At 39.2% G+C, this 20,668-nt stretch overlaps 1 protein-coding gene, 1 non-coding gene and 1 pseudogene across 3 annotated transcripts in view; 2 read left to right on the plus strand and 1 right to left on the minus strand.

Moving 5' to 3' along the window:
* Nucleotides 1-578: 578 nt before the first annotated feature.
* The window catches only part of Golph3l (golgi phosphoprotein 3 like), a 31,749-nt gene continuing 11,659 nt past the window's right edge, over nt 579-20,668 (minus strand). Inside the window, exons 2-5 of one of the 2 annotated variants that reach the window (XM_063252871.1) lie at nt 18,605-18,670; nt 16,592-16,723; nt 15,114-15,228; nt 579-1,282 (exon numbers count right to left, since the gene is read on the minus strand). In XM_063252871.1, coding sequence (XP_063108941.1) covers nt 855-1,282; nt 15,114-15,228; nt 16,592-16,654 — 606 coding nt within the window. In that variant the 5' untranslated portion in view covers nt 16,655-16,723; nt 18,605-18,670 and the 3' untranslated portion in view covers nt 579-854. The remainder of the gene's footprint in view (nt 1,283-15,113; nt 15,229-16,591; nt 16,724-18,604; nt 18,671-20,668) is intronic. The other variant, XM_003478886.5, reaches the window with a different exon arrangement.
* LOC111754328 (small nucleolar RNA SNORA2/SNORA34 family) lies at nt 6,808-6,944 on the plus strand. Its single transcript, XR_002789031.1, has one exon. It is a non-coding gene; the product is annotated as a small nucleolar RNA SNORA2/SNORA34 family (small nucleolar RNA).
* Nucleotides 12,790-13,357, plus strand: LOC100716034 (large ribosomal subunit protein uL6-like; annotated as a pseudogene).

A 20,668-nucleotide genomic window follows, 5' to 3' on the forward strand; every position in this document is an offset into this window, starting at 1 on the left:
CAAAAATAAATAAATGAATAAATAAATAAAAATTAGATTCATTTTCATTGCTTCTCTTTTATTTATTTTTGGTACTGGGGATCAAACTCATGACCTCACACTTTTCAAGCAGGTGCTTATGCCACTGAGTTAAATCCCCAGCCCTGTTATTTTTATTTTCTAGAGTAGGGTTTCACTATGCAGTTCAGGCTGGCCTAGAATTTGCAGTGTGTGCTGGGATTACAGGTGTGTGCTGACATGTATGGCACACTGCTCTTTTTTAAAAAAATTTTTATTTTATTTTTTTATCGGTACTGGGGATCGAACTCGCGACCATGTGCTTGCAAGGCAGGTGCTTATGCTGCTGAGCTAAATCCCCAGCCCCTGCTTTTTTGAAAAGGATCGATTTTTCAAATTTTTTTTTTAGCAGAATATGAGAGATAAAGGCTATCAAACACATATTTTAGAAAACAAACTTAGAAAAATATAATAAATGGTTTGCTTTTCATCTCATTCACATACTATTACTTGCAAGCTCCAAATCTGTTATTCAGTTTCTCATTTATCCAAAAGCACACTGGAAGAACTAAAACAAGAAATGGGAGAAAATATTTATTGGGTGTGTGTGTGTATGGAGTGGAAGTACAGGAAGAAGTAAAGTCTGCTTATAATGGTTTCAAGGTCTTTGGAGAAGAACTAAAGTTGCTTTCCCCAAATGAGTCTGATTAAAAAGAAAGTTCAAAAACAAAGGAACAAGCAAACAAAAAATAAGAACAAAAACATAAAGATGAAATTTCATCACCTAAACCCAGTGATGGATGGATTTCTAACAGTCATCAGCCAGCAGGAGAAACACAGGACGTTACCTGCTGGCTCTAGGATTTATTAAAGGCTGCCAGTACAGCCCAGATCATCTCTGTGGCACTGTGCTTTGTCCCCTCTACTTCAGGGTCCAGTTCTACTAGGTCCTTGGCTCGATTCATTGCCACATCGTACTTGTCATCTGTCAGAGAGGAGAAGACATTCTCCAGCACATCGGAAGAGTGGGCCAGCACCAGGAGCGCCAGTGTTCGCTTGTCCATACGCTGAGGGTCATTGACCCACCGCTCCAGCACACTATCTTGAAGTTTTTTCACTAGTCGCTGTTTCTCTGTCATATTGGTCACTGGATGAGTAGTCATGTCAAACAGCAGGAAATTCTGCTTCTCAGTAGTTAGAATACCCTTCTCTACTAGGTTCTTTGCAATTCGCTCTCGAACATTTCTCAGCTGGTACTGTAATTTGAAGGGGTTCCAGGTCTCACCTATGGGGAAAAGAAATACGATATAATGAACAGAAAGAAAGAACAAAAAGACTAACCAATTTATTTGGAAACTTAAGTAGTTAAAATTTGAAAAGCATAGTCTCCATTCATAAAGGAATGATCTTTATTTATTCCTCAATCTATTTTATGCTTTTTATTTTTATTTTTTTGAGACAGAGTTTCACTATGTATTTCATGCTGGCCTTGAACTCACTGTGTCTGGCCTCTAACTGCTGGCTGTGATCCTTATGACTCAGCCCCCCAAGTGCTGGCAGTCCAGGTATATACTACTACACTTGACTTTTGCTTTTTTTTTTTTTTTAACTTTTTATTTTATTACATAATATTTTAGATATACATAATGGTAACATTCATCATAGGGAGTTTGTACCTGATACATCTTGCCTCTTGTTTTTTCCCATTCTCCTTCCTCCCTTTCCTCCCCTCCCTTCAATCCCTCTTTCCCTCTGTTATTATTATTTTTGTTTGTTTGTTTTTTGAGACAGGGTCTCAACCTGTAATTTAGACTGGTCTTCAATTCACTATGAGCTCAGCCTTGCCTCAAACTTGCAGTACTCCTCCTGTTTCAGCCTCCTGAGTCCTGGAATTGCAGGTGTCAGTTACCATGCCCAGCTATTTATTTTTTGTCTGTGTAGATGCCACTGATGAAATCAGAGGTGAAGAGGTAGCCACGATCACTCAAAACTACAATGAAACCAGAATGAAACAAGTTTTTCTTCGGCGAGAGCAAATCTGTAAAAAAGTTTGTGGGAGACAGGAGAGGCAGAGCCCAGGATGGGGAGCTGGGGATGACACAGGGACAGAGAGCCCTGTCAGGATTTGCTAAACCACCCCACCCAGCTCTCATTCCTCCCTCACCCAACCTGCAGACAGACTGATCCATAAATAATATAATGCATTAATAAATAAATAAATCAAAGTGTTCAGAGGAGGCAAGGGCCACTGTTTGGTATCCAGCTTCTGGGGTCTTGAGAAGGCTCATTTGCAGTCCCTGGGTCTGGTTAGAAGCTATATTGTAGTTTTGACTTCAGCCACATTTCCCATCAAACCACCTTCAAAAAATGTCAAGGATGCCAGGCAGACTGGGTGTGCCAGGGAAAGAACAAGTCAGCATCTCCCAAGATCCAGCCATGTTGGAACGTCAGGGGCTGAGCAGGAAAGCAGCGAGCCAGCCACCCTGGTAAGCAGCGGTGATGCACATGAGCAGCAGGCGTGCCAGGGAGACACAGGGCAGTGTCTCCCGTGAGAATCAAACATTTCTGCCCCCTACCTTTAGCACCTGGATGGTTTTGAGGTCAGCCGGAGTTGATAGCATTTATGGCACATAAAGCAACTAAATGCTTGCATTGTTTGGTTGATTATGCTGACCTGTGGCCAGAGGTCTGAGCATCTCTTGGGAAGATGACAATATGCAATACAGAAAATATGGTGGATTTCCTTCCATCTTCTCTTTGAAGGCAAGTATTGTTTTCACTGTTTTGCTTTGTTCTAATTAACTGTTTTGCTCTACTCAATGTTCTGTTTTGATAGGTTTTATATTGTTCTATTTTTAGTTTGATTTTGCTGTACCAGGGGCTGGGGATTTAGCTCAGTGGCATAAGTACCTGCCTTGCAAGCAGGCAGTTGTGAGTTCGATCCCTGGTACCGATAAAAAGGAAAAAGACAAAAAAAAAAAAAAAAAAAAAAAAAAAAAAAGAAACCTGATTTTGCTGTACCTGATTGAATGGACAACTATTATGAAGATAAAAAGATATGCTATGGTACCTAATACTGTTATCCCGGTATCCTGCTCTGAACTTCTGTACCAGTTTCACTACATTGTCTTGGCTTTGTTCTGTCTTGTTTTGTTGTATCTTACTACCTTTAAAAAAAAAAAAAAAAAAAAAAAAAAGGATGCTATGGTGGTGCACACTTGTAATTCCAGCATTTGCGAGGCTGCGGCAGGAGGACCGCTGCTAGACTGAGGCCAGCCTGAACTGCATAGTGAGACCCTGTCTCAAAAAAACCAAATCCAAAACCAGACAAAGAACACTAAGAAAATAATGTTATTTCGTAATGTTAATATTATTCGATTTTATTTCTGTTCTTGTAATGCCTTTTCTGTGATACTGTTTCTGTATCACTGTTCTGTGATACTTTCTGTGATACCATCCCCAGTATGGATGATTGAATCCAAGGTCTTTACACTGAGCTACATCCTTAGCCCCTTTTTATTTTGAGACAATATCTTGCTAAATCACTAAATTGCCCAGGCTGAATTTGAATTTAACAAATTCTGTCTCAATCTTTTTTTTTTTTTTTTTTGTCATTTTCGTTTTTATCGTACCAGGGATCGAACTCACGACTGCCTGCTTGCAAGGCAGGCGCTTATGCCGCTGAGCTAAATCCCCAGCCCCTCTGTCTCAATCTTTTAAAGTGCTGGGATTACAGGCCACCATGCCTGACTACTTTTGAGACAGGGTCTCATTATACGTAATTCAGGTTGGCCCTGAATTCAGTATGTAGCCCAGACTGTCCTCAAACTCTTGGTGATGCTCCTGCCTCAGCTTCCTGAGTGCTGGGATTAGAGGTTGAGCCTTCATGACAGTGTCAATCTTTTTTTTTTTTCTGTTTTTGAGAGACAGTCTCACTAAGTAATGCAGGCTGGTCTTGAAATCAGTGTGGCTGTGAACTCCTGGTGGTCTTCCTGGGTCAGTCTCTTGAGTGCAGGGATTACAGGTGTGCCACTATGTCCAGCTTTTCCAGTTTTTTGAGACAAAGTCTTGCTATATAGTTCAGGCCATCCTTGAACTCACTATGTAGCCCAGCCTCAAAGTTCCTCAGCCTTCTGAATGCTGGGATTACAGGTGTGCCACCAAGCCTGGCATATTCATGTATTTTTGAATTCTCTTCAGGACAGCAGTCTCTTCTGGATGATTTCTTTTCCAGATGTTCTATTTGGGTTGGGTGAAGCTGAGAAGACTGAAGTTCCTTTCTCCTAACAGAGCAGAAGATCTATTCTAGGGGTAATAGGCTGACAATGTTGGGGCTCTAATGGCTCCATTCCAACTCACTTGATGATTTTTGCCCTAGAACAGCCAAGCCAAAAAGACTGGGGGCTACTACCCTTACACGCCTAGCATCTGCTCATGGAGCGACGTGGTATCACTCCAGAAGTTGGCCACTGTCTCCTCCCTAGCTCCAGTGCAGTGCAGATTTTCTCAGGAGAAAGCCAGGCCTGAAAGATGAAGACTTCTGTTTTGACTTAGAAAACTGACTCTATCTGGAACAGTGTGTGGATTCTATGCCCAAGGGTGTTGTTGAAAACCATGGAGGTCTCCCTGCCCCCTTTTTTCGGTACCAGGGCACTAACTCACAATCTCACACTTGCCAGACAGGGGCTGTACTGCTGAGCTATATCCCCAGCCCAACCATGGAGATCTTGATTGTGAAGTCAGGAGGGTGTTGGTAGTTCCATGGTACTTGCAGCAAAAAGTGAAGGACAAAACTTTCTTAAAGAGGCACAACTAGAGAAACAAAGCCAGATAAACCTTCTTGGGATCATGGTCAATCCTGGGGGTTGGGAATGCTGTGTGTTTGCAGTAAGCTGTACCCATCAGGAATCAAGTAGAATACAAGCTCAACTTGAAAATATTCCCCTGGCCACACAAAGATCCATTAACAAAGGGTAGAAGCTTCCCTAGAATTAGACGATTAAGCACAACGTCCAGCCAAACACTGAATACAGTGATAAGCTACTCTAGGGTAAATTTTCAGGATGACAAGGTTAAAAATTAAAACTATGTACATCACTGGCACTCTGGCTCAAGGGTACTCTTTCTCAGAAGGAATTATAGAGGGAATTTCTAAGCTACCAGGCTGTTGCTGAATGTGAGGTAAAAATACAAGCTCCTTGACTGGACATGGTGCCCATGCCTGTAGTTACCGCTACAGGGAGACTGAAGCAGAAGGATCTCTGGCTAAGACCAAAAGTTCAAGGCCAGATTGGACAATATAGCAAGCCCCCAGCTTTAAAAACAAAAATGAAAGAAAAGGGGATAGATTTTTCTTAAATGGGAAGAGGAAACAAAATGAGAGGGAGGGAAAGGGGATGAAAAAAGGAATTAAAGTGTGTTAAAGCCAGAATGATGGTGCAAGCCTATAATTCTAGCACTTGGGAGGCTGAGGCAGGAAGATCACTATGAGTTTGAGGCCAGTCTGAATTATGATAGTGAGACCCTGTCTCCAAAAAAAGTTATGTACACAATATTTCTCCACAAAAGAAATGTAAACATTATGTACTAAAAGTATGTACTAAAAAAACCCCATCAAGGGGCTGGGGATTTAGCTCAGCGGCATAAGTACCTGCCTTGCAAGCAGGCGGTCGTGAGTTCAATCCCCGGTACCAATAAAAATGAAAAAGACAAAAAACAAAAAAAACAAAAACCCCATCAAAGGTAACAGGTTTTTTCTAATGTAGGCGCTGCCAGACAGCGCCCCCTTGTGTTAATTTCGCAAACCCGCAAGTCAACTCTTTTCTGATGTGCAGAGGCTCCTCCTACCGGCTGTCAGTGCGTCATTCGCCCACCCATTTAGCTCCGCCTCTGTTAGGTTCCAGATAAAAAGGCAGTGATTGTTACTGAGGATTTTGAAGGCTGCAGGCATCTCCTCAGCAGCCCTCTTGGACCCTCAATAAAGGCCTGTTTGCCTTCCTCTTGCTCTTTCTCGCGCACACAGCAAAAAACCAAACAGGTAAGCTGTCTGAATTTTGGTAGCTGCATCAAAGGTCATATATCATACATATCTAATAGTAAAGGGAAAAAAATTCTAATTGTTTAAAGGAGTTTTCCAGGGATAGTGGACACACCTATAATCCCAGTACTCTGGAGACTGCAGTAGAAGGATTGCCATGAGTTTGAGGCCAGCCTGGGGTACATAATGAGACCCTGTCTCAAAAACAAAAAACAAACAAAGAAGTGTAAGTACAACTATTTTCTCTGCTATGTAGTTCAGGCTGGCCTTGAACTTAGTATGTAGTCCAGGTTTGCCTCAAATTTGCTGTGATCCTCCTGCCTCAGCCTCCCAAGTGCTGGGATTACAGTTGTGCATGACCCAGCCCATGAAACACAACTTTTGACTAATAAAGTGGCAGCATACAAACTAAAACATAAAAGGATGAAAAACTCTGAGCAATGATGGTAGAAGTTGTACATTACAGGCTTTACAGACCTACTTCAGCTATCAAGCAATCACAACAACCCCTGAGTAAGGAGAAGGACTAGTATCCACTTATATATTATCTAAAATGCTGAAACATACAAAGAAGGAATAAGGCTGGCCATGGTGGTGCATACCTGTAAACCCAGCACTTGGGAGGCTGAGGCAGGAGGATTGTGGAAGTTCAAGGCCAGCCTGGGCTACATTAGTGAGTTCAAGGCCAGCATGCACTACACAGTAAGACCTAGCCTAAAAAGCAAATAAACAGGCAAACAAGGAGTAATTTTGATCCATGAAAAATAAGAAAACTGGCCCTGAATCAAGGCCGGCAGCTTTGTGATGCTGTTGGTTTCAAGCAGGAGCCTAAAGAGATGTCTTTCTATGATCTGTTGGCCATTTCAGAACTTGGGTAGTGAAATGGTCAATTCATTAGAAAGAAACAGCTTGAAACAACTCCTCCCTCATGGTGAGCAGCTGTGAGCATGGCAGGCTCCAGTGGCCCAGGACGGAGGCCTCCAGTACTTACTGGGACCTGGAGTGCTGGGGAACCCCCCCCCACCTGTTTTGTTTTGTTGAACTTCAATATACATGAAAGAATGGATAGCTATTTTGAAGAGAAGGAGAGACTCTCTGACAGCCATTAATGACTTCCCTATTGTCTGGTTTTGAAGATGCTTATACCACTGAGCCAAGTGCCTGGCCTAACCTAGAATCTTATACTTTGTCTTATACTGTCTTTCAAAAGCATCAGTACATTCCTGTAATCCCTGCATTTGGGAGGCTGAGGCAGGAGAATCATTTGCAAGTTTGAGACCAGCCTGGGCTACAAAGTGAGCCCAAGGCCAGCTTGAACTGCATAGTGACACCCTATCTCAAAAAACAAAAAAAAACACCCCCCCAAACAACAGTAGTACATGCCTGTAATCCTTACATTTTGGGAGGCTGAGGCAGGAGAACAAGAAGTTCAAGCTCAGTTTGGGCAATTAGTGAGGTCCCATCTCAAAAAGGGCTGGGAAGGACCTCAGTGCTACAGCCCTAGTCTCAATCCCAATAAAATACACACGCACTTATAATTCCAGCATTCGATGATGAATCAAATTCTTGAAGCCTGCCTCTACGATTATATGAGGCTTTGTGGAGACATGCAGACACAAATTACAGTGGGTAGCCTATATACAAGGGACAGAATGGATCTTCTCTCTGTACTCCTCCCTTTTTACTCTTTTTGCTTTTGCATGATCCTTTTCCACTGCCATGAACTGCTGCCTTCTGCCATGCCACCCTGCCTTGGAGCCAGCTAATTATAGACTGAAACCTCCATGAACAGTGAGCTAAATAAACATTTCCTTCCTTCATTTTGTGCGTCAGGTATTTTGTCTCAGCAATGAGAGGAAAAAGTAATCAACATATATACAAAGACATTTCTCAGATTAAAAGAAACGAAAGAAAAAAAAGCTGAGTTCACTGTTACAAGATTTGTTAAAAGAAATACTAAACTAATAGGAAATTATTAAGGATGACAGTGACACCACACAATTTAAATTCACAAGAACAAACTAAATATAATTACATAAGTAGCCAAAAGGACAGTTGTTGGAGACCACTACAAAGCGGCTCTGAGCAGTATTTAAAATTAACTAACTGGCTTTCTATGTTTATCTGTGAGTCTGTCCTAGGCCTCAGCCCCTTGCCTGGTGATGGGAGCTGATTCATAGTAAGTGAACCTCTATGAATCACTGGTCCTGGCTGAGGCCTGTAGTGGCCTGTGAGGCCAGAGATACCTCAAAGGGCAAGATGAGGCCACAGAGGAGGACACCTGGCTCCAACCCCGACTAAGTAGATAGAGACTGCAGCTGCAGGCATTCACTCCTGCAGTCTCACTCCTACCATAAATGTTATCTTGGAGATAAAGCAGTTCTCCAAAATTGGCATAATTTACCACTTGGAGAAGTGTTATAAGTGACTCCTAAAGTCCTGCTCATTTCCCCCTGCTTTTCTCAGTATCTCCGCATTTTGTTTGGAGATGGAATAAATGTGGGCAGCACAGAGCAGCTCTTTGTCCTAGCGCTCATCATAGCCACAGAGTCAAGAACTCTGCAAGAGGGTTTTGATCCTCCTGAATCCCTAGAAATCATACTGAGAAATCATTGTCTCGTTTATTTAAGCCTTCACCGTGCACTGGTTTGGGAGACTGGGGATCTAGGTCAGACCACAATAGATAATATAATTGAATACATCATTTGTTAATTGATTTATAAATCAATTGCATAAAAATATTTATGCAGTGTTATTTACAGGTACATAAATATTATAGAACACCCTGAAGGAGGGAGGTGGGGAAAAAGTTGTATTTGAATAAGGAAATGAAATCAAATGGTAACTTCAATCTATAGGAAGAAATGATGAAAATCAGAAATGACTGTTGTGAAGATTAATACAATTTAGCTCAGCGGGATAAGTGCCTGCCTTGCAAGCAGGCAGTCGTGAGTTCGATCCCTGGTACTGATAAAAAGGAAAAAGATTAATACAGCAAACTAGTTCTTGTGCTTTCTTCTCTTCTTTAATAATTATAGTAGTAAATCACTGAGTTTTTTTAGATGAGTTTTTAACATATGCAAAAAGGGAAAAGGCAATGCTATTCTCATGCTGGCTAATACAACATCCATTCTGCAGTCTATAGATGAAGGACTAATTTGGAATTTCAAGCCTTATTAGTTAAGGAATATATTTTTGGGGGGTTGGGACTTCAGACTACTGGTCGTGTGCTTGCCTAGCATGCAGGAACCCCTACGCTGGCTTCCCAGTGCTATAAACACAACAAAAATGCATTTCTTAAGACAATAGTTGCTATGACAGTTGTTTCTCTGATGATATGAGCAAAATAAATTGGAAAGTTTTTGGAAAAGATTCACTATCCTATATGCCGATAAGAATATTTGTGATTCAGGGTTGGGAATATAGCTCAATGGTGGAGTACTTTCCTGTCATACACAAGGTAGTAGGTTCAGTCCCCAGTACTGACAAAAACAAACAAACAAACAAACAAACAAAAAACCCAAAACCCAAAAAACCAAAACCCTAAAAACCAAAAACCTCAGTTTAGGATGTAAACTGCATTTGGTGGAAACAGCAAGAGAACTAGAATTAGAAGTATATCTGAAGATCTGACTGAATTACTAAGGAATAGCTGTCTGTCTGTCAGACATACAGTCTTATTATAATGAACAGTGCTTGAACTCCTAAGCGCCTGCCTGTCTTATCTACCAAATGGCTAGGACTTCAAGCATGTGTCACTATTCTCGGCAGAAAGTGCTTCCTTGAAATGGAGTCTACTTTTGGTAAAGCCACTGTGAACACTGTCAAAATGACAACAAGGCATTTAAAGTATTACCTAAACCTAGTTGATGAAGCAATAGCAGAGTTTGAGAGGACCTACTCCAATTTTGAAAAATCTGCTGTGAGTAAGTGCTATCACACAGCGTGACACATCACAGAGATCTTTTGTGAAGGAAGAGCAATAGTATCAATCATTCCAGCAAACTTGTTTTTTTGAGACAGGGTCTTGCCATGTAGGTCAAGTTGATCTTGAACTCACTGTGTAGCCCAGGCGGCCTCAATTCACAACAATTCTCCTACCTCAGCCTCCTGAGTACTGGGATTACAGGTATGAACCACCACCCCTCGCAGCAAACTTTCTATCTCTCAATCTCCTCTTTCTCTGTATCTGTCTGTCTCTTTCTCCTTTCTTCCTTCCCTCCCTCTCTCTCTCTCTCTAGAACTGGGGACTGAACTCTAAGCCTTATGCAAGCAAGGGAAGTGCTACACTATATCTCTAACCCATTGTCTTAAAAATTTGCCATAGCCACCCCAACCACCACCCTGATCAGCTAGTAGTCATCAACACTGAGGCAAGATCCTCCTCCAACAACATTAGGACTCACTGAAAGCTCAGCTTATCATTAGTAGTTTATAAACTACTTATTTTCTTTTTTTTTTGATGGAGGGCATAGGAAATTGAATGCAGGGTCTTGCACTGCTAGACAAGTGTTCTACTATTAAGCTACATCCCCAGGCTCATAAAATTTTTTTATTTATTTACTTTTTTTAGATAGGAGGTAACTATACAGCTCATGCTAACCTCTGACTCACTACGTAGCCCAGAATGGCCTTGAACTTACAAACCTTTTCCTCAGCCTCCTGAGTATTAGGATTATAGGGATCTATAATCCACATCTGATATCTCATACAGGATTTTTACATTTGTTATTTACTTCTTCTTAACATAATGGTACTGTACACTTAGCAAGCCACTGTACAGCACAAACATAGCTTTTTGTGTATGTGATGTCAGGACACGACCAGAGCCTTGTGCATGCTAAGCAAGTGCCCTTTCCTCTTCTTTCTTTCCTCCTATCACTGGCAGTGGAACCCAGGACCTTCACCCCAAGTTATAGCTCTAGCCCTGTTACATTTTTATTTTGAGGCAGGTCTTACTAAGTTGCTAAGTTACCCAGCTACCTTTAACTTGTGGATCCTCCTGCCTCAATCTCCCAGAGGGCTGGGATTATAGATATGCACCACCATTCCTGGTAATGTAACTTTCATTTGGGAAAGCAAATATTTTAACTTGTTTTACTAGGATATTCTATTCTCTGTGGTGATTGGAACAAAATCCACAATCTCACTGAGATATGCCTATACTAGAAAATCTATATTTAATACAAAGGCAGGCAGCAAAGGACAAATGCGAAAACAAAGACAGACGGCATATGTAAATTTAATCACCTCAGTAATAACAGAAAATACAAATAAGTTAAATAATCCAAGCAAAAAGGTGAGACTACAGAATGACAAAAGAAGACATAATTATATGCTATTTATAGGAAACACACTTTAGATCAAAGACATAAACAAGATGAAATTAAAAGGAGGTAAAAACATGCAAACAGCAACTATAAGAGAGCTGCAGTGGCTATTTTAATGTCAAACTACACAGAGTTTACAAAATGAGCCAGGTGCGGTGCTGCACAACTATAATCCCAGTTACTCAGGATCGCTGCAAGCTCGAGATGAGCCTAGGCTACAAAATGAGCTTAAGGCCAGCCTGAACTGTATAGCAAGACCCTGTCTCAAAAAGACAAAGAAAAGAAAACCAAAAAACCCAACCAACCAACCAAACAAAAAGCAAAACCAAAAAACCCACAAAAAAACACTGCTGGAAGCTAAGTATTATGATATATACCTGTAATCCTAGCACTCAGGAAGCTGAGGCAGGAGGATTGTGAGTTTGAGGCCAGCCCGGGCTACTTAGGGGCCAACATGAAGTGAGACCGTGTCCCAGAAAACATAAAAAACAATGCAATAAATAATTTTATTGCCAAAAAAAAAAAAAAGACTGGACGGGTGTAGTAGGTGTAGTAGTAGTGTCCCTAAGTTCAATTCTCAGTACTGAAAAAAAAAGTACAACGTTAGCATGAGGATAGACATATAGATCAATGTAAGTGAATATGAGTCTGATATTAACTCATATATATGGTTAACTGATTTGTTTTTTGTAAGCTGAACTCTTTCTCTGTTGCCCAGGTTTGACTTGAACTCCTGGATTCCAATAATTCTCAGCCTCCTGGGTAGCTGGTAATATATACCATTTTTTTTTGAGACAGGGTCTCACTGTGCAGTTCAGGCTGGCCTTGAGCTCACTTTGTAGCCCAGATTGGTCTTGAACTTGCAACGATCCTCTTGCTTTGGTCTCACCAGTGCATTAATTTTAGCACTCAGGAGGCCATGCCCGGCTTAGTAGCTGGTACTATAGAAGAGCACCATTACTCCTGGGTGGGTCAAATGATTTTTGCCAAAGGTGTCAAGACCATTCAAAGAGGAAAAATAGTTTTTTCCAACAAAAAGGTGACAGGAAATTAGCACCTAGCTAATTTCCACATGCAAAGGAATGGGGATGGCACTTTACCATATGAAAAAACAAACTGAAAATGGATGAGGTGATGTAGCTCAGAGGTGGAACAATGCTCAGGGATGTATAAGATACGGGCTTCAGTGCGTAGCACTAGAGAAAAAAAAGGATCAACGGTGTAAACTTAACTAAAAGGGGAAAACATGACACCAAAAGTGTAGAACACATAAAAAGAAAATTAAAAATTATACAATGGATAGAAATATTTAGAAATTATGTGTCTAAGGGATTAATATCCAGAATATATAAAGAACTTCTACAACTAAACAACACCAACAACAACAAAAGGAAAAAACAGCTCTTTGCTGCATCGCCCACAAGAATGCAGACTATTCTCAGCAATCAGACTGTCAACATTCCAGAAAATGTAGACATCACTCTGAAAGGACACACAGTTATCACGAAGGGCCCCAGAGGAACCCTGTGGAGGGACTTCAACCACATCAGTGTAGAGCTCAGTCTTCTTGGAAAGAAAAGGAAGAGGCTCTGGGTTGACAAATGGTGGGGAAACAGAAAGTAACATGATTACTGACATAATCATGCACAGAACGTGATCAGGAGTGTTACACTGGGCTTCTGTTACAAGATGAGATCTGTGTATGCTCACTTCCCCATCAACACTGTCATTCAGGAGAATGGGTCTCGTCAAAACTTGGAATTTCTTTGATGAAAAATACATTTGCCAAGTTCATTAGAGGGCAGGTGTTGCTTGCTCAGTATCTTAAGCCCAGAAGGATGAACTACTCTCTGAAGGAAATAACATTGAACTTGTTTTAATTTGGCTGCATTGACTCAGCAAGCCACAACAGTAAAAAATAAGGACATCAGAAAATTTTTGGATGGTTATCTACGTTTCTGAAAAGGGAACCATTCAGCAGCCAAATGAATAACATCCCAGAGTTATGTAAAAGAAACAAGCTTCTGGATTGTAAAACCAATCTGTGATATTTTAATGAGACATAAAAGATCTTTATTGAAAAAAAAAGGAAAAAGCAGCCAAGTGTGGTGGTGCATACCTATAATCAGAGCACTTAGGAGGCTGAGGCAGGAGGATCACTGAAAGTTCCAGGCCAGACTGGGCTACATAGTTCAAGGCCAGCCTGAACTACACAGTGAAACCCAGTTTCAAAAAACAAACAAACAAATAAAGAAACCATAATGAGATACCACTTCACACTTATTGGAATGAGTAAAATTTAAAAACAAAATAAAGCAAAACAAAACTAACTAGAAAAGAGAAAGTGTTGATGAGGATATAGAGAAATACATTTCTGGTGGAAATCTAAAATGGTACAGTCTCAGTGGAAAACAGTCTGGTGGTTTCCCAGCGATTCCACTGCTTGTATATATCCAAAAGAATTAGAAGCAAGGACTAAAATAGGTATTTCTATCAGTGTTCATGGCAGCATTTTTCACAACCAAAAGGTGAAAGCAATACAAGTGTCCATCAACAGATGAATGGATAAACAGAAGTGGGGAATACAATAGAAAAGAAATACTATTCAATATTAAAAAGAATAAAATTTTCACATATGTTTGATATTATACAGTCTTCAAAAACAATGCTTAGTGATATTAGCCTGCCATTGTAAGGACAAATATTGTATGATTCTACTTATACAGGTACCTGGAATAAATAAATGTATAGAAATAGAAAGTAGAATAGAGGTTGCCAGGGACCGGGGCAGGGGAGCAGGAAAGGAATTACCGTACAGTCATGCTTCAGTATCCAACTGCTTTAAAATTCATCAAGCTTGGTACTCTGACACATTTTGATATGAAAATTTTGTCCTGGTACTTGTTTGTTTGCTACTTGATACTCAAGCTTTAAATTGTCAGTGTTGACTGCTATCTTTTCCTTTTTTTTTACTTGCTACCTTTTCCAACCAAAACAATTTTTTTGGTGCTAGTCATTTTTGGTACCCATTGTGCCTCCTGGAACCAATTAGGATGAGTACTGAGTTATCACTGTTAAATGGTTATGATTTCTGTTGGTGATGATGACAAAGCTTTGAGTATAGCTAAAGGTGATGGTTATATAACACAACAAACACATTTAATGTCATTGAACTATAAGTTTACAAATGGCTAAAATAATATTACATGTATTTTAGTATAATAATCATTAATTTGCCATAATCCACTCTTAGTTACATATTTAAAAGAATAAAAACATGACCACATAAAAATTTGTCAATAAATACTTATAGTACCGTTATTCACAATAACCTAAAAGGGGAAATAACTCAGATGTTCACCAGCTGATGAATGGAAAAGCAATTATGGTACAACCATACAAAGAGATACTGGCAATGGAGAGGGTCAAGTTTAAAGTAGGAAGCTCAAGATTAGTGGATTGCATCAAGTCAACATTCTGACTGTCATCTCAATGAGGATGTTAGTTTTTGTGAAAAAACTGTTGAAGAGCTTTCAGAGTAGCATGGCAGGCAGAAGATAAGGCAAATCTTTGGAAAACTTGGTTATAACAATAGCTACCTTAACATGTTGAACTTCTCTTTCCAACCTTAATGATAGAACAAAGATAATGCAAGTGTGGAATTTGTGGATGATTTTGATCTTTTTTTGAGACAGGGTTTCACTATGTAGTTCAGGCTGGCTTTTGTGAATGATTTGGAGTCATCTTACCAGTGAGTAGTTCTATCCATGTTTGGACAGTTTCTGTGGGTTCAGTGGCTTTGATGTGTTTGAGAGTTTCATCCAGTAACACATCACCTGTTGGGCTTTCTGACTTCAGCAGTACCTTTGAGAAAAGAAAAAATAAAGGATCTTAATTTTTCACTTCATTCAAATTAAAATCTCTGTCTCTCTCTCTTCTTTGTCTCTCTTTCTCTCTTCTCTAGCTCTGTCTGTCTGTCTGTTTCTCTATCTATCTATGTATATATTACTGGCTAGGAGTTTTGAAGAACTGTAAAGAAGCATAACACATTGCTCTGTGCTGAACAAGTTTAAAATGTGGTATGAGGTGATAGTAGGAAGACAAAAGTAACAGTTGACATGGGCCCTGGTAACAAACTGGATATAAATAATAATGGAGGAATAAATTCAATAATTAACTCTGAATCTGAACAATCACCAGTGAAGCCATTAGTGTAGGCAGGAAAGACAGGACATGAAGCCAATTTTGGGGAAAAGTTGGTAAATTTGGTTTTAACTGATATAGGATAGCCACGTTGAAATGTTTAGTCAATTGTTAAATATATTCCTGGAGGCTGAAAAAAAGATATGCTTAAAAATTTTGGAGTTAATATTTTTCTCTCTTCTCTCTCTTGCCAGGGTCTTGGTATGTAATTTAGACTGGCCTTGAAGTCACTATGCAGCCCAGGCTCGCAATGAACTTGTGGCAATCCCCTTGGCTCAGCCTCGAGTGCTGGGATTACAGGTGTACACCACCACTCTCAGCTTTGGAGTTAATCTCATACAGGTGATAGATATGGCTGTAAAAGTAAACAGTACTTCTAAAAGGATAGAAAAATCACACAAAGACATAAAAAAGCTGAGACATTTAAAGGAAAGAAGTAAAGGAAATAGCATGCAGTTAGAGAAGCAAGAATAGATTATATGAAAAAGATCAAGAATGGAGAAAGTTTCAAGTAGGAAGCAGTTGTCAAAAACCACCTATAGGTTAAAAGACTGAAAAGAAGCTGATGATATCAAAAGATTGTAGTTGTGGTAGAGTACTTAAATAACGGAAGTTGTAGTGGAAAAAGTTAGTAAGAAAGTGGATACAGGAATATAGTTCACATGTTGGAAAGGATTTGTAGTAAAAGGAAGAAGAGACATTGAATAGTTATCAGAGCATAACCTGGGTTAAGCAAGGACTGACCTGACTCAGATGATTCATTCTACCTACTCTGTTTCATAAAGTTATAACTAAACATATAAAAGAAGAAATCAACAGCAATCTTACATGTAATTTTCTGCATTAAAAAAAAGACAAAACAATGATTCCTATGACTTTTCTTCCTCTGCCACAGGATAGTTAAGTTTATTTAGAGAATGGGATAGCCATTTATCTTCTATCACTATTCAGATCTCATTCTAAAATGTATTGTTGGTATTTGCCTTGCCAGAAGGTAGGAGGATGTCCACAGATAATGCTGTACCTTTCTGTCTAGTAGGCGCTTCTTTCGCAGGGTGGGGGGTTCCAGATAGATTCGGCCCCGCATAGCCAGTTCTATTAGGATGCCCCCTCGCAGGCCAGATGATATGCAGTCATTCCAGAAAGATGTGTAACCCTAGGAAAGGAGAAAAGAGAACAAAAAGAATGTTCTGAAAGGGGTACTGTTAGTCAGCACCCCTTAGGAATAAGATGTGATCTTTTTTTTTTTAACTGAGTATCAAACTCATGACTTTGCACTTGCCGGTCAGGTACTTAGGCCACAAGGTGTGATTTATTTCATATCACACCACATGAGCTCAAAGAGCAGATTAGAATGTTTCTTTAACCACCTTAACCTAACCCCCCAATACTATTTTCAAGCTCTTTAGTGAATTCTTGTGGCTTCACTATAAGTGGATAATTCATACACCAAATTTTGACTTTTGAGAAGAATTTTGGTTTTCTGAAATGTTTCTATGTCACTCTTAAATTTCAGAGTGGGATACAAATACGCTAAGTAGAAAAAAGTATGAACCATTTAGCTGCTCCCACCTGCTCACCATGGCAGTGCTGGCTGCTGAACCCAGGCCTTGTGTATGCGAGGCAGGCACTGCACCACTGCACTGCATTCCCAGCCCCACAAGCTGTTTTGGGAGGCACTGTAGAAGAAATCGACTGACTAGTTAAGTGCCTTGGGTATCTTACTTAACCTTTCTGAAATGAAATGTCCTCATCTGTAAAATGGGAACACTAATACCTATTTTCATAAGTTTGCTGTGAGGATGAAATGTGCAAGAAAACATTTAGCATAGTGCCTAAAAAAAATTAACACTTAAATCCTGTTTCCCTTCTCTACAGAGCTACAGGGAATATATAAAGATGTAAGAAAAGGCCATTGTCTTAAGAAGCTGCAAATCTAGCTAGAAAAACCATGTAAGCTTGATTGAAATTCTGCAATAATGTAAAGCTCAAATAAAAGTTTAACTGAAAAAGTTGTAGAAGAAATAGGCATAAATAGCTGTTACTAGGTTATCAGTCTTGAGCTGGGGTTTGAAAAGTAGATTGAATATGAAAGAAAGGAAGGATTTTCCAGGTGGAAGAAATTATCCCAATTCTATCTATTCTTCAAAATAGCATTCTGAGCACAAATGTCAAAGAAGGAGATGTTCAATATGTTTATAGAGCTCTAACTCAAAAGTTTTAAAGAAAATCATGACATCATATTTGTCTGGGGAAGGATGTAAAACCCTTGATGTTTTGAACTTTTATATGAAAGGCAAATAGTAAGGAGTAATGTGGCACACACCTGTAACCCCAGCACTCAGGAGGCCAAGGCAGTCAGCCTGAGCTACATAGTGAGGCCAGCCTGAACTACTTAGTGAGACCCTGCCTCAAAAAAAAAAAAAAAAGGGAAAGGCGAATAGTAGTACAACAATACAAGGAAGACCTATCAATGATCAGAACTGTTCAGTATTCATTAGCTGTATCTGGCTGTAGCTTTTTCTCTCACTGCTGAAGCTAGGTGAGCATGGCTTCACACATCAGTAAAGAGCTGAACTAAATAATCTCTATTAACAGTTGTAACATCTTTTATTAAATGTTTATTAGGTACTATATTTGTGCTTCTTTTTAATATTCATTATCTAATCTTATTTTTACAACCCTGTAAGACAGGTATTATTAACCACATGATAAAGATGATAAAACTAAAACTTACAGAGGTTATCAAGCATAATAGAGGTCAAAAATGAAATAGTGGCAAAATATCTAAATTTTTAAAACATTCATTTTCTCTTATTTGCTTAGAATTTATGCATTTATTTCTTTTAGAAGTGACCTCTTCAAATTTTCACTTGCATGAACATTAATTTAAAATCAATAAAGTCTAAATTATAAAAATAAGTATTTTTATCACCCTCCTGGTTACCCATACTTTTTAAAACTTCACAAATTCAATGTTAATGGTCATCATTAGTATGTTATAAAGATAGCACTTACAATTTGCTCAAATGCTTACCAATTTCTTTGCTCACCATTCCTTCTTGCATCTCAGACCTCCTTTCTCGTACCATTTTCCTTCTTCCTAATGTAGAATTTACTTAAGTCAAAGTCTGCTGGAGGCAAATTCTATTTTATCTAAAATATCTTTATGTCATCATCTTTTTTTTTTTTTTTGAAATGAGGTCACGCTTAGTAGTGCAGGCTGGCTTCAAACTGACTGTGTACCCCACGCTGGCCTTAAAACTCATGGTAATCCTCCTGCCTCAGTCTCCTGAATGCTGGGATTACAGGTGTCCATCACCATGCTTAGCTCCAACATCATTCTTGATAGTTTTCTGCATACAAAATTGAAATTTGGTAATTTTTTTTATCACATTAAAGATACTATGCCTCCTATTATATCTCCCATCATCACAGTGAGACTATCATTTCTATGGACTGTGGATTTTTAAAAAAATTTTGTAATTTTTTCAATTTTTTTTCTTTCTTTCTTTTGTACAGGAGATCAAACTCATGACCTCACACTTGCTAGGCAGGCCCTTGTGCCACTGAGCTAAACCCCTGCCCCACAGATGGTGGCTTTTTTGTTCATGTTTCATTTCTCTCTGGTTTCTCTCTCTTGGTGTTTTGCAGTCTAACAACATGACTGTGTAAGCTTATTTATCCTGTTTGGTGTATGCTGTGATTCCTGATCATATAGCCTACTTAGTTCTCAAAAATTCTCATCTTTTACTGTAATTAACAATTTTGGTTTCCTGTATTTCCCTTTTGAAAAAAAAATTTTTTTAAAGACAGGATCTCACTTTGTAGTGTAGGCTGGCCTTGAGTTCACCATGTAGCCTACGTTGACTGGAAACTTGCAGTGATCCTCCTGCCTTAGCCTCCATAGTGCTGTGATTATAGGCATGCTCCACCACACCAAGCAATTTTCTTTATTATTCCCAGGATTTCAGTCTTTCTTAAGACTCTGGTCTCACAGTTTCTGTTTACTCATTCTCTCTATTGCTTTCTATAGAGTTATTTTAGTTTTTTTTTTTTTTTTTTTTTTTGTGGCAAGGTCTCATTGTGTTGCCCATATTGGCCTCGAATTCCTTGTTAAAGAGATCTCAGCCTCCTGAGTAGGACTACAAGCACATCACTACTCAGGCTGGAGTTACATCACATCTGATGCCAGTTTACCACTGTGTCTTCTGTATCTACTCTTACAACTTTGGTTTCAACAATTCTTCATTTGTAAAAAGGTCTACTTAGTTATTTTTCATATTTGCTTCATTCTTTGTGGTAATTTCATATTGGTTTTCACTCTGTGATCCTTTTATTCCTTTAAAAATTTGAGTATTTCTGGGCATGGTAGCTCACACCTGTAATCGCAGCACTTGGGAGGCTAAGGCAGGAGGATTGTTGCAAGTTCGAGACCGGCCTAAGCTACAAAGTGAGCTCAAGGCCAGCCTGAACTGCATAGTGAGACCCTGTCTCAAAAAAAACAAAAAAAAATTTTTTTGAGTATCTATTATTATTGCTTCTGATTCTTAGAGCTGTTTCTATTTGATGATGTTTGATTAAAAGGTTTGCATTTAATTGGTATCAATCTGGGATTCTAGAGGACTAAAGTAAGCATATAAGGATGATCAAATTACATGAATGTTTAAATTAAAAAAAAAAAAAAAAGCCAGGTGTGATGGTAGATGCCGATGGCAGCACTTGGGAGGCTGAGGCAGAAGGATTGCCATGAATTCAAGGCCATCCTGGAACACAGAGCCAGGGCCTATCTCAAAAAAAGAAAATTATTACAGTAAAAGACACACTGCTATTAATCCCTCTAAAAATATTCCTGTCACTTTTAACACATTTATCTCTTTTTTTTTTTCTTTTTGAGATAGGGTCTTACTATATAGCTCAGACTGGCCTCAAACTTGAAATAATCCTCCTGCCTCATAAGATTACAGATGTATCTTACCTGGCATCATGCTTGGCTTTTTTTTTTTTTTTTTTTTTTTTGGTGTTTTTCATAACCTTATAATTTTATCATGCTTTAACTTAGATTTATGATTATTGTAACAAAACAATATGAGAAAAAGCA

Source organism: Cavia porcellus, unplaced genomic scaffold, assembly GCF_034190915.1.
Source record: "Cavia porcellus strain 051 isolate PalLab524CR breed Dunkin Hartley unplaced genomic scaffold, mCavPor4.1 scaffold_1, whole genome shotgun sequence".
Classification (NCBI taxonomy): domain Eukaryota; kingdom Metazoa; phylum Chordata; class Mammalia; order Rodentia; family Caviidae; genus Cavia; species Cavia porcellus.